Source organism: Pseudopodoces humilis, chromosome 1, assembly GCF_049639895.1.
Source record: "Pseudopodoces humilis isolate 2021_Gansu_Grassland_sample_001 chromosome 1, ASM4963989v1, whole genome shotgun sequence".
In the NCBI taxonomy this organism is placed as follows: Eukaryota; Metazoa; Chordata; class Aves; order Passeriformes; family Paridae; genus Pseudopodoces; species Pseudopodoces humilis.
Window position 1 is genome coordinate 109,786,889 of NC_142200.1, and position 16,487 is coordinate 109,803,375.

General features: G+C 42.1%; 1 protein-coding gene across 8 annotated transcripts in view; it reads right to left on the reverse strand.

The window, feature by feature from the left end:
• Nucleotides 1-16,487, reverse strand: part of NOD1 (nucleotide binding oligomerization domain containing 1) — a 28,461-nt gene that overhangs the window by 5,758 nt on the left and 6,216 nt on the right. For 4 of the 8 annotated variants that reach the window (XM_014248746.2, XM_014248745.2, XM_088060896.1 and 1 more), the window contains 9 exons: nucleotides 15,851-16,189; nucleotides 13,838-14,012; nucleotides 10,846-12,649; nucleotides 8,709-8,792; nucleotides 7,605-7,688; nucleotides 5,996-6,079; nucleotides 4,293-4,376; nucleotides 2,138-2,221; nucleotides 1,922-2,005 (listed from right to left, as the gene is read on the reverse strand). In XM_014248746.2, coding sequence (XP_014104221.2) covers nucleotides 1,922-2,005; nucleotides 2,138-2,221; nucleotides 4,293-4,376; nucleotides 5,996-6,079; nucleotides 7,605-7,688; nucleotides 8,709-8,792; nucleotides 10,846-12,649; nucleotides 13,838-14,012; nucleotides 15,851-16,066 — 2,699 coding nt within the window. In that variant the 5' untranslated portion in view covers nucleotides 16,067-16,189. Of the gene's footprint in view, nucleotides 1-1,921; nucleotides 2,006-2,137; nucleotides 2,222-4,292; nucleotides 4,377-5,995; nucleotides 6,080-7,386; nucleotides 7,473-7,604; nucleotides 7,689-8,708; nucleotides 8,793-10,845; nucleotides 12,650-13,837; nucleotides 14,013-15,850; nucleotides 16,190-16,487 lie in introns of those variants that run through there. The other 4 variants (XM_088060901.1, XM_088060906.1, XM_088060908.1 and 1 more) reach the window with 4 other exon arrangements.

Below are 16,487 nucleotides of genomic sequence, written 5' to 3' on the forward strand. Positions count from 1 at the left end.
ACTTTCAGAAACAGACCTCAGAGTATTAATCTTTTCCTTTTAATCTTGCATGTGGGTGCATTCTGGAGATACTGAGCAATTTTAATTACACAGCTGACAAATTTCTGCTATGAACTGTTCACTAGTGGTATGGGACTGTGGTATTTGGACTGAGACAGACAAACCTCTCAGCTCTCCTTTCTTACTAAGAAGACTGTGACACATTTTTAAGTGATGTACATAAAATTCTGAGTACAGACCCTGTGTAGGCCTAGTGTTTTAGCAGTTATGATCTAGAAGCTGTCAAGTCCTGCAGTCTTGCTCATCAGACCAGCAGGACCTTTGAAAAATAAAGCACTGATTTTCGACTCTGGTATAAGCAGGTGCAAGTCCCAGTGAAGACAACTTACCAGCTATAAATGATGTCTCATCTGAGCTTAGGGAAGGAAAAAAAAACATACACAATATCCTCAAGCAGTGAAATTAATGAAGAGTAGGTAACTCTTTTTAACCACTGTAGACCATCCCACTAGCTAAAGATGAACAAAGGCCACTCATCTGCATGAGTATAAAGATACTCACCAGCCTAGCTTAATTCAATACTCACCTTTCAGTCTGCCAGGGTGAGCCCCCTAGCTTTACTATTCCGTGTGACTGGTTGCATGAATCCCTCGGGATTCAGGATGAGGCTGAAAATTGGAGTGTATTGAGCAATCTCTTAGGGAGGGAGGGAAGGAGGCCTTCCCATTAAAGGAGATTCTGCACTTGGTATATGAATCAAAATGCAAAGGGATCCAGTAGAACCTTTCAGCTACTGGAAAAAGACTTTAACTCAGCCTCAAGTTCAACTATCTATATAGGTAACCACCTTTTGGTATCCACTGGTGTAATCAACAAAGCAGGATATAAATTTGTGCACTGGCAGACACCCTTGGACAATACTGAGCCATGACAAAGCCATTTATCTCGATTACTATGCCTGCTTTGGCTGGGCTAAGTTTTATTATGAATTCAACCCAAACTGCTCAGTGAATTATATCTACAGCTGTGCACAAAGAAATCAAGCACTTCCCCCACCGCCTTTTCATTTTCAGGGTGATGGGCACCACAGTTTCTGCTGCTTCCAAAACAGGCTATAAGTACTTGGCACCCATGACAGCCAGCATGCTTCCTAAGGGGCTGGAACTAGGATTAATACAGGGAGTGTGCTAGAGTGTGGTCAGCCAAGTCTTTGTAAAGCATGTAAAGGGACTCCATGACTGATGTTCCCTTGTTCACTTAAAATTAATGGATGGCTATTTTTTCTACAGTTCACATCTGCCCAACCCATCCATTTGCAACCTTTGGATTAGAAAAGCCAAAGCTGCTTTCTCTTAGAGGTGTAAAAAGTCTCACTGTGATTGCTAGAAATAACCCCTGGTTTCCTGGGGATTGATGCTTTGGAGATGAGTGTGTTGCGTTAGTGTACTGCTAGCCTGAAAAGAAAGCATCGGTAAATGCAACATGTATTTAATTATCTGTCATGTAGGTTCTTGGCTGAAGAGTTACTTTCATGGCATGATGATAAACAAAGAATTGTAATAACATTTTTCTGGTCTAGCTGTCTGCTTGGGAGTTTGGTTGTTCTGTTTGATTTTTTTTTTTTTTTTTTTTTTTTTTTTTTTTTTTTTGATTTTGAGGCTGGTACCGTTTCCCTAACGAGAGATGAAATCAATCATTAGTTTGAAAGTTACCAGAAACAGCTTGAACTTTTCCCTGTATGAAAGCAGGTTCCAAATGCTAGACAGCAGCTTTATTAACTTCCCGTTAGAACTGTCTACAAGCAGTCAGCTGCATCCAGACCATGCACAGAAACTGTTACTGTGACCTACATAGACTTGGAAGGTGAAGCTTTAATGTAGTGACTGCCAAAGAGCCTGTGCCACTGTGGAATGTAACTCACCATAAATGCACCAGTTTCTTGTTGACCTTCAGCATCTCTGCAAAACTCATTGCTGCCTCATCATCCAGCTCGTTTTTAGTCAACCTAAGTGGGAGAGAAAATGTTGGGACGGAAGGAGGAGGGGGGAGTAGGAAGGGCAATGGGATTGGAGGAAATAAAAACAGCATTTTGCTCTGGAAAAGGAAGCAGAGAAGAGACCACACTCTGGTCAATTACCAGAATATCCTCACAGAGTTGTTGTGTTGCATGGCTTCAGCAATTCTTTTGCCTCCCTCTGTCGTGATGCCATTGAATGCGAGACTGTGAAGTAAAGATACAAATGTCTAAGAAGCAGCACCACATGGCTCTCCCACTGCCAAATACAAGGGAATATCCTGGATGATCTGCTTCCCAATCGTACAGCTCAGAATTTGTGTGTTTCAAAGGCTCACATACTTCACAATCCACTGAGCCCTTTCAACTTTTACAAGTGAGAGCAGTTCACAGGCTGCAGCCTGAGAGCAGGTCTGTCATACAGTCCACAAGGTTTGCTGTCAGTGAGTTGTGCTCTTGGGGCTGACAGCAGAGTTGTGCCCAGTAGTTTTGAGAGTTGAGGCTTTTAACAAGGACAAAGAGTTGTGCCTAGCAGTACTCAGGTTTTTACATGCATTTGTCATCCCTGCAGAACTGGGCACTTCGTCCTTTAAGTCCGTCAGGCATCCGAATACTTCATTCTTCTTCCAAATACAACACTTTCTGTTGTGTATGGAGAGATGAGCTTGTAAATGCTTTCCATTACAAACCACAAACATTTCTTAGTCTGCCCTTCATTATTTGAATAGACGTTGGCAAAATTGTCCAGTTAAAGTTATGCTCTGGCCTTTTGGAGTCCAAAAAAGCATCTTCCCCCCTCAAAATAATGGAAGGCCTCAAAAAAGGTAGAAAGGGGAACCAAGCAGAGCAATGGCACAAGTATGTATTGGCATGAGTCCCTCCTAGCTTCAGCTTAAACTGGATATTCTCAGTCCATCATGACTGGGCCTAAAAAGGGCAAATAAAGTAAACTGAAGTAGTAAGGATTATCTTCTCTTGGTCTTCACATAAAGCTACCACAGGTGCTTACTATGAATTAGAATCATGGAGCAAGATTAGCCAGTGGGAGATAAGAAATGAAGCCAAGAGCAAGTAAGTACACTGCAGAGCAAAGGATTCACCTTGCATGAGTGCCAGCAAAGCCGAGCTTGAGACAGCACAGTTACTCCTCTTTATTTCTGCAAACACATTCATCAGCATATTTGCTCTCGTCTGAGAATCCCTGAGCTCTGATTCAAGTTCAAAATGTTTTCTATCAAGTCTGATGCATCTGGATGGATTGTGCAATTATGGGAAGATGGCTATTTCAGATGGCTTTTTAAGTTTAAATATATCTAGGTCACTGCACCTGTTCAGCTTTTAAGTTTTAAGCTTGACTACCCGGTGGCAGAAAAGAGGACAAGGCACCAGCTCTGAAATCCCTGGATCTGAAGTGGCAGCAATAAACTCCAGAGATCCCCAAACTCCAGAGTATTTCTGAAGAAACTAGTGCCATGTGCCACCTTGTGGGGAAACTAAGGAGCCTTGCCTGCTCCCTCACCATGGAGGCCGGTGAAATTGGGAGACAAATGGAAAGGGTCACCATGTGCTCCAGTTGTGTGCAGGGACTCCAAAACATCTTTAAATCTTTAAATCCCCAACCAGCATTTGAAAGTCTAACAGGGAATGGGCTGTTTAACACTGCTGACTTCTGCCCCTGCTGTGCTTCCAACCTCACCCGTGTCATGGCTCCAGCCACAGGCCTGTTTGAGATTCCTCCCTGAACTCCAGTGAGGAGGACATCTCACTAGCACTGTATGTGTGGTGGTGTAGCTCCACTGGAGCACAGGATGAGCCCAAATGTAAGAATGTCCCAGCCCCTACCCAAACATATTATGGCCTAAAAAGTACTTTGGTAGGAGCTGCTGCACTTTCTCAATAGAAACTCTTAATGCTGATATCACTGGGAACCCCATTCTGTGACAGCTGGTGCCTTCTTCTGCTAATGCTCCCAGATCAAAATGGCACCCACTGACCACGTGCCTTCAGAAATGCCAGAACTCTGTGCAGCATGGGAGAGGAGGTGCAGATAGGAGAAAGGATGCCAGTCCTGTGGTATTTTTAACTTGCCTGAAGGCTGCACAAGGCTCTTTGACAGAGTCTGGCCTCTGGCTTGCACCAGGGACCTCTTGGTTGCACAGCAAAGGCTGCAATACCAGATGGCATCCCAAGCCAGCACTTGGTGGGAAGAGTCATTGCTTCACAGCAGGATGGAAAAGCCAGCACTGCACTGAGCTGCCTGGCTCTGCTGGTGTTTTACCTCACGTTTGTTAACTTGGGGTGGTTCCTCAGGGCCTCTGCAAATGCCTTTGCTCCTTCGTCTCCAACTTGATTACCCCACATCCTAGTGAAGAGATATATCAGGAGATATCAGTTGTGCTGCCCTACTGACTCTTGGCAATGCATTCTTCCCTGTTTCTCTCCCCTCCCCTCTTTCCTGATTACTTCACAGTCTTTCAGGCTTGTGAGAAACCTGGCAGGTACCCTCCCTACTGAGGCAGGTATGTTCCACTCCCTGCACATCGCACCAGTAACCTCTGCTGACTCACCAGCACCCTCAGGCCACAGCACAGAGGCAGCTCTAGGAGACAGCCCGCTGCAGCAGGAGTGCTTTTGGGATCACCCTGCTGCACACTGGTAAGAAATAGTATTTCCAATGGCAAAACAATCCGTGATTACACAAAGGCTTATTATGTGTGAGAGAAGGTAACTTGGTACAAGCTGGAGAGATGTGATCAGAAACTAGGAGTACCTGGTCAAATCCTTTCTATGCAGACTAACAACTTTGAAAATTCATCCTTTATTACGAGGTTTGAAAACACCTCTGCTGAGGTCTATGTTGTTGGGTTTTTTACTGGGATCCCCGCTTGATGACTCAGAGCCACACTCAGCTTATGGGTAATTAGTTGGCAGCTGTTCTAAAATCAATTGAGCTCTGTGGTATCTAAACACATGGACTTCCAGTAAGTTCCCCAGAATTTCCTTGTCCTTCAGGCCCAGTGCAGTTTGCTATTTAAACATTTCTGTCCAAGCTATCCTAAGTCCATTTGGAATGATCACTTCATCCACAGGAGAAAATAGGAGTCCTTCACTGAAATTACAGCAAGTACAGCACAGCAGACCCAGCTATATGGAAGTGTGCAGGCTGCTCACTGTATTTGTGAAATGTTGTAGAACAACAAAATTAAAGGCCAAAAATTGGATTGTACAAATCTGATTTTCATGTTTCACAGTTACTGTGATTTTCACAATGGCCAGAGATTTTAATTCCATGTATTCAAGCACTAAATTTTAAGAAATGTGTTCTCCTGTAGAGTGAAAAAAGAAACTGGGATTCACTAGAATGGGGGGAAAATAAATAAAATAAATCGGACCTAGCACCTTTCCTGAGAAACAGGGCAGGAACTAAAGGTTTGGAGTACATTTAGACCTCTCTCCAATAATAGCACATTGCAGCTAGGGACAGCCTAAGAGAACATTCCCTTTTATTCCCTTTTATTCTTCCAGCTCACAACTTTATCAGGATGTGATGCAGAAGGTTTGACAATTGTAACAATGACACTCAATAACTAGGTGCAGTGCCAATTGTCATAAAACTACACAGACTTAAAAATAACCAAGTATCTCTAGAGGAGTTGTGCTGCCATAAAGAAAGTGGCTAGCTCTACATACTGTCCTCTTGTATGCTTGTTTCTCCTTTAAGGTTCTGTCAGAACAGTGAAAAAGAAAAGAAGCAGATGCCAAAACCCAAACCAAACATTGTGTGAACTGAAGAACAACAAAGCAGCTCTCCTTTTCCATGGAAAACGTGGCTGTGCCTCTACATTCATTTGTTCTAATGCTGCTGTAGAGGAAGGAAGGAATAGAAGGAGGACAGAAGCATGAAAAAAAGGAATCCTAAGAGATTTACAGGTGCCTGGCCCAGATCAAGCCCTAAGTTCTGCTCCTTAGCACTGAACTTACCCAATTTCAAACATTGTCTTGCTCTTCTGGATGGCCTGGGCAAGGCACTTCCCTCCTTCACTCGTTATTTTGTTTGCTCCTATTCTGTACAAAATACATAAATTGATGAGGTGCATCACTTACAACTGTGCAGTTATCAGAGCACCAACCAGTTCAGAAAGCCACACAAGTATTTAAGGCTAATTAACTCTGGAGGCTACCTGCAGTTATCAAAGATTAACCCAGAGTGAAAAAATACTGCAGGCACTTGACCTTTGACTAAAAGATATAATTTTATGTTGTCTTTTGCGTATTTTTCATGTCAGCCCTCCAAATCAGAAGTATTGCAGTAGAGTCTTGGGTTTGGTGCTCAGTATGTTAGAAATGAGATTTAGGAACTGATCCTCAGGGCAAGGACCCCAGCCTTGTTTTTAATGTAATTCATAGTATCAGCAATTGCAACAGAGTTCATGAATTACATGCAGCATGTTTCATGATGCCACAGGGAACGGAATATTTCCTGACTGTGTGTTTCCAGAAGAGACTGCAGATGATAAGCACAGACTGCAATAATTTCAACTCTTTCCCTTGTAAGCACAGGCTCTAGGCAGCAGCATAGGTCAGTGCAGCAGTCTTTGGCTGGCATTTTACACAAAGCCTTTTCTATTTTTGGCGTATGTGGATATCAAATGGCTGGAGTTCAAGGGACAGATAATTGCATATAGATTGATTTAAAGAACAGACCAAACCCCAACCCCTCCAAGCCACTACATTTACATAAAACTGTCTTGTTTGGCTGACTTTGGGCACATGAATGTGCACTCTATCTCAAAATAATCTCTAGGGTTACTATGCAGCCTGGAAGTAACCATCTTCCAACAGTCTTTTTTTGTGAAAGCTACATTAAATAAGCAAAGCACTGTCAAAGCAATGAAAGAACCAAAGTGCTCCGGGGTTTCAAAATTCTGCAAATATTTCAAGTGGGAAGGATGTGGCTAGAGTGGGGTTTCAGACCAAGTCAGTGGTGGATCAAGAACTAGAACCCAAGAGTCCCTGGCTCTCACATTCCCACCAAAAGCTGGCATTGCTGCAGTTACCTCTGGTTTCTTCTATGGTCACAATTAAACCACTGGTTAATGATCTACCCTTATGTCCAACCAATGTGCATGGCCAGACACTCTTATCTGGGGAAGTTCCAGGAAATAAAGGGAACAGCTCACTAAGTGAATCTGGGGAATTCCAGAGTTGAGGTATGACACCAGCGCAGCCTGACCCCCGTGGCCCTTTAAAGATCAGACACTAAAAAGTGGTATTAAATCCAAGGGAATTTGCCTGCTGGAAGCAGCAGCAAGGTCCATGCACAGTTTAAGCCTTGCTCAGGTGCTCAGATTGGATTTAGGTAAAGAACAGGTCTCATGCACTCCTTTAACTCACTACCATATTCCAGAAAAGACTACGGATTCAAGAGTTTCATCTGCTGCCATCCACTGCTAGACTACTGCAAAACAAATAAAAAATAGAAACCTAAATTATATTTTATTTCAAATACAATTTTTGTCTACTCTTCCTCCTCTTTCAAGTTGCTTAACCTTAATTGGGATACTGTAGAAAGGAAAAAAATCCAACATACTTTACATATTCAAGGCTTGAACACTCTTCAATTAGTTTTGCAACATATTTGGCTCCAACATCAGTGATTTGGTTGTTGTATAAGCTTAAAGAAAAATCACATTGATAAAAATAGGTTATTACTGCTGTTAAATATTTACAACCTGAATGTTTTATGATACACACATAGCATCTATCTTTTCTGTACGGCTTTGTACATGTTCACAGTTGCTTGCATTTCTATTTTGATATATAATTCATATTGTGATGGGCTAGATATAAAATATAAGGAGACCAGACTGCAAATCATAAATATTTATATAATTTTAAAATAAATGGTCTCCACAAGCAAACAAAGCTTCCCTTTATCCCTGTGCTAGTACAGAAATAATATTGCCAGAAGATAAGTCAAAAGAGAAAACACCATGATGTACTTTTGGTCTTTTAAAAGTCATAAAATCCCCTTGCAAATATTACTGAAGAGCAGATACCTGAGCAGTTGTACTTACATTAGGGCACTGGAGGAAAAAAGCTATTCTTGGTATTCATGTTCATCTTTCAAAAAGTCATTTTTATGTAGCTACTTAACCAAGAGCAGGAAGTCAGAGCTAATGTGCCTTCTAGCTTCAACTTCATTAAGAACTAATTAAGCTCTTGGAAGAAATTTGTATCATGAACATCACACTTGAAACTGCATGTTCTTGACACCAGTCTCTACCAAGCTGTATCTGCTTTGCATAGTTGAAATAAATCAGTTTACAGCAGAGAAAACAGCAGGCTATAACTACACATGCTTTCTTGCTTGCAGTCTATCCCTTCCACAACAGAAGGCTTTTGGTATAAAAATTAGCATGCTCACACAGTTCAGTAACCTGACAGTGGCCCACACTGTCACAGAAGGGTTTAATGCCAGCAGGAGGATGTGAGGGAGTGTGATGGGGGAGGAAGCTGTGGTCCTTATCCCAGTGAACTGTTAAAGAATCATTTCTATCACAAAAAGCTGCTTTGCTTAAATGAGGAGGTAGCTGTAGTTTCCACCCCACCTCTGCTGTGTCAGTACTGAGAGCAACAGAGTTTTATTTTCTAGTATCACTGCTGAGTGTTTTCCTCCCAAGAGGGTACATACCCCAAGAAAGACACAATTTGGTACTTGGAGAGTTCTTCATACAAGATCCTTACGCCATGATCTGTGACCTGATTTACACTGAGCCTGGAAAGAAGGGAATGAAAAGTCTAAATAAATACATCTTACAAATGTTTACAACCCAGGAGTTAACAAATAACTGGAGGCCTATGCATTTTCCTTTGATATTTTAACATGTCCTTATGCCACATATTAAAAGCTGTTGAGGGAAATGTGAGCTCAGCTTCATGTGGCTCACTCCAAAACTGATTACAATCAGAAAGTCCCAGATCTCCTAGGTAATGCTCTGGAAGCTGTCCACAGAACTGAGAACAATAAAATGTAGGAAGTCAGCCACCAGATAAACATCTCACCCTCCTTCTGTGCTTACTGTGATTTCAGGAAGAAAGTCTGCTTAACACCCTAGCAGAAGCAAGCTGTCCAAACTACTAGTCTTGCAATCTTCTTTCTGAGTATGTAGTGAAAGCCAGGCATCTTGAAAGTCACAACACATTCAGGCTTCACCAAATAAAGGTTGTGAAAAGCCCTGGCCAGAAAACAGAACTGTGCTCCCATGGGTGTACTAGATGTTTCTAATTTTATTGTCCCAGCCAGACATGAAACAAATCAATGTCAGTCATTCACAGAATAAAAATGCTTCTTCTCACAGTTGTTTTGGGGTGGGGTGTCTGTTGTTGTTGTTTTGTTGTTTGTTTTTTTATTTTGTAATTTCTCAAGCTTTTTCACCTTCACTAAATGGACAGGTTCAAGTGAAGCATTCCAATCTCCATGAATCACATTTTCTGGGTAAAGCTCTCCCTATGAAAATGTTTTGACTGCATTCAGCTTGCACTTAGTAGCTGAGGCTTTCCTGCTGAGAGTCCCTTATCACCAACAGCCTCCCTAGCCTTTGCTAGTTAGCAACCTGGTCCCTTTGGAATGCACCAGCACACAGGAGAGATCAACCCATTTCTACAGATCAGAACAGTCTGCTTCTTCAAAAGGGATGGTTAAGCTGTTGGAAACAACATTTCCGTACCTGCAGAAATTGCTCATTAGAAATAAAAGTTCCAACATCTGAAGATCCATAAAGACAAAAGGGCAACCTAAAAGACTATCTTGGTGCTGGGGATGATGTTAGGATCACATTGTGTATGGCATGATCACACGATAGGCACAAAGAATGAAAGGTTGGCCTTTTGCTTCTTTGTTTTGTCTTACATATTTATGTATTTTCCCCAAGAGTTTCCTTATTGCTTTCTCTTGGGAGGTCAGTCAATTTGCAAATAACTGGGAAAAAACCCAAGAGTCACTGACTTTGATTTATTCCTACAGGAAAACAAGGCAAGGCACAGCCAAACAGGAGGAATAAATCCTGTTCTTAAAAAAAAAAAAATTCTCATGAGGCTGCAGGAGCTTTAAAAAAGACACATACGAAGTTCCTGATTTTCTGCATCTAAATCTTTGGACAAATAAGATATAGAGCTACATGGTACAAGCTCAAAGGGCTGGAGGTGAAACAATCTGGCATGTGATGTTAGAGGCGAAGATATAGTTCTCCCTGTTCACACCAAGCCATGTCCTCCCTTCACACCACCTCAGGGAAACACCACATCTGAAGTTGTCAGATACATCCTTTCATGGATGTACATGATAGCTTTTGTCCTATAAAAGCCAGATATTTTGACAGGATGCAAAAGCAAGAAATTCAGAGCTTCTGATCAAGGGTTATTGTGAATAGGAGATCCTCCCTTACCCCTTATAACCAAGGGCAGGGAAGGCCTCAGGCAATCTTCAGATAATGGAGGATGCCCTTACGTTTCCTTTTTCCCTTAAGCACCTTCTCTCATAAAAATCCTCTCCTGAGACAAAACAATTTGAGCTGGAGCTAACTCAACCTACAGGTTTAAACAGTCTGTGCTTCTAAGGACTTCTTACCATCCTTTCCATTTTGGTTTCCAAATTCACCATTTATATATGCTCCTGTAACTAAATGAACAAAGATTTCAGAAGATCTGAAACGTTAATTTCCAGCAGCACTAATCCTCATCTTTGTCCACTTGTGAGATCAATTCCTTCAACCCACCAGTTTGTGGAAAAAACAAAGAACAAGGACCTGCTTCCATACAGAGACTCCTACCTGATCACTGCAAGCTTGCTGAAACAAGGCTGCAGCTGTTTTATTCCATAGTCATTGATGTTGTTGTTGTCCAAATCCAGAGCCAGGTGCTTTTGGAAGTGGTGCACAACAAAGGAGATGGCGCTGCAGTCGGCAGAGCAGGCGTTGCAGTAGGCCAGCTTGATGTAGTTGGCGTGCATGCGGCGGGCTGCCATCCTCCCCACCTTCTCACTCTGCGTCTCATACAGGCACCTCAGCATCCACACAAAGTTGGGCTGCACCTGCACCTGGTTGTAGCTTTTAAGCCTGGACCGAGTGTAGCCTTTCAGATGGGATTTCATGCTCTCCCCAAGGTATGTGATGAGTGTTTTTCTCTTCCTCTTAATGACCGCAGGTGAAACTAAATGTCTGAAGAGCTTCTGCTTGGATCCAGAAAGTAGGCCACAAAGAAACATGTTGGTAAAATTAAAGTGTTCTTTATTTTGGAAAGGATCCTCCCCTGCTAGTTGTTTCTTCAGCCAGGGGATACGAAGGCAAGTAGGCTGGGCAGTCTCCATGGAAGAACATTCATTGAAAAACTCAAGTAACTCCTTGGTACCCACCTTCTCCTCCATAACCAAGAACAAAGCTGTGAAAAAAGACTGAAGGGTTAAGTGCAAGAACTCATAAGTGGCCTGACTGTCACAGCCACTGTAACATTTAACTATCCTGAGAAAGCCCAATTGCAAATCTTCTTCAGAGATGTTTGCTGATGAGACTTCCTCCTGCTCAAAGATAAAGGAAGAGTTCTCCATCCCTTTGTATGCCATTTTACCCAAAGCTAGAAGACTTTCCTTTCTTGTTCTGAACATCTCTGCTTGACTCCTGATATTGTTCTTCAGCAAACTTGTTTTCACAGATCGGTTCAGGTGGACTTCAATCATGAGCAGAAATACATCTGTTAATGTAACTGAACTGTCTGGAAGCTCGTGGCTGTCAAACATGGAGTGGAAGTGCTCAAAGCATTTGAAGATAATCCAGCAAAATAAAGGCACTGAACACAAACTGCAGAGATTTGGGTTAGCTTCCAGCTGGTTTGATACCAGTGCTCGTTGCCGCTCATCTTTGAAAAACATAGCTGTGTATTCCTTCAGGTTATTCCTGGAGAAACCACGGAGCAACACCTTCTTCCTAATGATGTTTTTTTGGATCTCAGTTCCTGTCCTGGCAGTAAGAATTTTCTTGGATCCCTTAAGAAGCTTTCCTCTGAGAAGGCTTACAAGCAGCGCCAGGGGGTGGATGGGTTCATTGGGTGAGCATATCTCAGGTACGCTGCTGAGATCAAAGTTGGAACAGATCTCATCAAAGCCATCAAAAGTGAAAAGAACTGTATGAGGGAACTGCAAGATGTAATGGAACACTTCTGTGGGGTCCTGGTCTGGGTAGCAATTATACTTGAAGAGCAGATCTTTCAAACATATGACTTCATCTTCCTTGAAGCAGCTAAACATCCTACACCGAAAACGGAAGAAAAACTTGGCCCCTATGTCCAATTCCTTTCTGGCCCAAAGGCTTTGTATCTTTTGCAGCAAGATGGATTTTCCAATTCCTGCATCACCATAGACATAAATAGTCTCTCCATCTTCATTAATTAGCCCAGTTGCATCATCAAAAAGGGCTTCTAATTGACCCACCTGGCCAAGACTCTCATTGGTAAAACTGACCAGCTCCATAATACTGTTGGAGTAGATTTCTTCAAGGACCATCTCCTCCTTCTGAGCATACAACATAACAAACTTGGAGTCCCGTCCCAGCTCATGTCTGAGTTTCTGGCAATACCTGCTAACTAAAGAGACAGTGAATTATTGTTAAAGAGACTATTATTTAATAACCTATGTATACAATGACCCACCTCTTTGGGAACTCATGGGGTAATAAACAAAAGTAATTCTAATGTGAAAAGGGTTCTTTGGCAGATTAATTCTATTTGTGCTGCCATCATCACTCACTTGGGAAATTCAGGTGCTAAAGAAAGCGAGCCACCACTTCCTGAAAGCCAGTACTGATGCTGCATTGGTTTAAGGGGCTGCTATCCTTCAGATGAGACTCAAAGCCAAGCTCCTGACCCTTTGTTAAAGGCTGTTTAACTCTCTGCAAAGGCTTGTTGGAGTTGTTGGTCACTGATGTCACTGTACTTATATTCTACCTGCAGTTGTATCAGGTAGGTGGTTATTCTTTCCTAACTTCTTTAGTCGTTTATATTATTTGAAATAGAAGCCATGCATTTTAGAAAGCAAATTCCAGGCACCTGAAAAGACTTGTTTAAGATGACAAAAAGAAAGAGAATCTCAGTTGTGCAACATTGGCTTGTGTTTTTCAACAGAAACTTAATTTCAGATGGGGACAAAGTAATTTTTATATTTATGTAGTATGAAAAAAACACTCCAGAGGAAATAATTTCTGCAATACTTAAACTCTGATTTTTAGTGTTGCTAAAAATCATCATTTAGGATGACAGAATAATTCCGGTTGGAAGGGGCTTCAGAAGGTCTAGTCCTACCTCCTGCTGAGAATGGGATCTTTTCTGACATTAGATGAGGTTACTCAGGGCTTTGTCTAGTTGGATCCTGAAAACCCCCAGGCATGGAGACTGCACAGCCTCCCTGGGCAACCTGCCTCACTTCTTGACTGTTCTCATGAAATCCTGGCTAGTCCATGGCCAAAACATCACAGTGTTGCTAATAAATTGTAGCAGAGGTCTACAAAATACTACAGCTGGCACAAGGTGGTTCTGCCAATATGTTACATACCCACAAATGCAGAAAGAGCCTGAGTTTAACAGAACAGGATGTAATTTATCAACATCACCCTTGTGTTACACAGTATGCCTTTTAATTTGGCTACCACTGCTAGCAAGCACACAGTTATTTTTCCTGTCTGTGCCTGCCTCAACTCTTATTGTCCTGTCACCTGTCTGGAGCTGCCTACATAGCAGGGCAGTTCTAAGGGAAGGGAGAGAGATGCATGACCTTACCTGGATCTGTATTTACCACAGGTTTACTACAAATACTCTCTGAAGGCTCGTAACCTATTTCCTCCAGCCAAGGCTGAAGTTCATAGTAAGCATCGGTGACTTTCTGCAGGACAAAGACGAAATATTCCGAAACTTCTTCTCCCTTGCTTTGAACCAAGTCTAGAATTTTGCGAACCTGAAGAAACACCACAGGAAAGATCATTGATACACAGCATTTTATCACAGTAATACTTGTCAACTGCTTTAGGATCTTTTCTGGGCTGGAGCAGGGGTCCAAAATCAATACTGGTGCTTCAGAAAGGTGAAATCAAAATCTAGCTCTGAATTGGAACCACCACAAAACTAAACTGCCGTTTGTGTTTGAATGCTGTGAGACAGTTGGTTCTGCAAGTTAAGGTCTGAACTTGTAGCTCAATCACACTAATCAGAAACAAAATGGATAAATACCACTCCTCAAGAGGGAACCCAGAAGATTTACTCAGCTTGGCTAGATAGTGTATTTTAAATCCTGTGCTGTTTAAAATTAAAATAGAGGTGGTTCCTCAGTGCCCTAAATTCACCCTCTCTCCAGTCACATTTGGATTTACCTCAGGATCCAGCCAGGTCTAGAGCAGGGTAGGCTGAATCCCTCCCTGGATCTTGACACTGAGCCAAAACCCTATAACTTTTCCTTCCAACACTACAACTCAATTCTCCAGGCTCTCCCTGTACAATGGCCCCACTGCCTGCAGTTACTACCAAAACTAATGGCTACCAGGCAGTGGCTGGAGCAGTTCAGCACAAAGTGTCACCTCCATGGGCCAGGCAGAGGGTGATCTCTGTGCACCAGTACAAGGCAGTCCTAGGACAAAACCCTCTGCAAGACAGAGCAGTCATCTGGTGGCACGTTTTGAATGTCAGGATCCCCTTGCTAAAAATGAATGAAGAATGCAGTTCTAAACCAGACAAAGGGTTTCCAGAGACTATGGTCTCTTGTGAGCTTAAACCAGGGTGATGTACATGCAGCACAGCAAACACATGGAGCTTTTTCTGACAATTTGTATGCTCTGAAAAGCAATTTTATGCCTTCCAGAGAAGCTCCCACAGAGTCCACTTCACTTAGGCTACTGTGGCCTGCTGTCTGTCTCTGCCTAGACTCCTGATGCATGGCCTCCCCCTCAGCTTTGGTACAACCATGCATATTATGCTGAACAATAAGAAATTGAGATAATCATACAGTGTGCGTTTATTCAGCTTTGACCCTACACACAGTGTGAGCACTGTGTTACCATTTCAATATGCCAGCAAGAATGATTATTTTATGAAAATCTGCACTGTTGGCGAAGTCCAAGGTCCTTGAATTTTTTATGGTTTGCCTGCCCCTAACTGTGACAGGGTTCTGAAGATGCCTGATTGTTTCCTACATCAACCAATCTCCTCAGCTGTTTCAACTTATGATGCAAAGATCAACTATGTACACAGTAATTTTCTCCTAACGAAAGGGAATAATTTTTGCTACTGACATCCAAAGATGAATTAAAACCCCAAATATGCCAGGATACATCAATTTTCCCTAGAAACATTTACAGCCTACATAGGTCTTTAAAGAGAAAGGAAGGTGTTCATACAGACAGCAAACAATCATTAACTTCTAAAACATTTCATTTCTGTCTCTCCTAAAGCAGGATGATCTGTCCCACAGCATCCTAAAGCAGATTTTCCTTGCTATCCTCTAACAACCATTTGGCCATCTCTTTAGCAGAGGACAAAGCTGCAGCTGGGAGGGACAGAACAGCAATTACCACCCTGCTAAGTTGTCACAGCTGCCAATGAGCATAACCAGCAGTGCCAGCCCTGCTGGAAAGGGACGTGCTGGAGACACTCATCCAGGAAGACTGGGGTGGGAAAACTCCAAAATAACAAAGATTAGAAAATGTATTAGAAAATGTAAAACTGTCAGATAAACCCTTAAAATCTGGTGATAAACTGAAAGTCACCAAAAGCTTCACTGGCCAGAGAAAAAAAAAATTATACCTTATCTGCTTGAGTGGGAAACTGGACAACAATCTCTGCATCTTCAGTGGAGAAGTAGTCATTCTTAATCAAGTTATCAATCAAACACTGCGTGTTTCGGATCCTGCTGACCAGAAGCTCTCGGTGAACCTTCAGCAAAGCAATGAAAGACTGAGGGCTTGCTCCTGGAGGTTTTTTCACAGAAATGTCCACATTAGCACGAAGTTGGCCTTCCATAGTTGAGATACCAAGAAGCTGTTCCACCAAGCCTCATCTTTGAAAAACTGTCCATTTGTAGTGACAGGTCAGCTTGGATTTAACTTCAGGCAAACAAGAAATCTGTCCTTCATATCACCAAGCCTGCAAAAAGTAATTGTATAGAATCTCAGTTTAAACTTTATTCTATGCAGATACATCCTTCAATCAGATATCACAGAATACTCACAAGCTCTGTGTAGTGTCATGGCCAACTTTTTAATAACATTTCTTCCTCAGGTACTTCCATTTATTTGTTCAGGTTTTGAAAAATAAAATATATTCAACAGTCTCCCTCCTGTACCAGTATTTTACTCTAGCTTGCCTCAAACACCACCACTGGCATCTGCTTTATTAACTGCCTATTCTTAGTGCATAATTTAATATTTTTTATTAGCTTTTC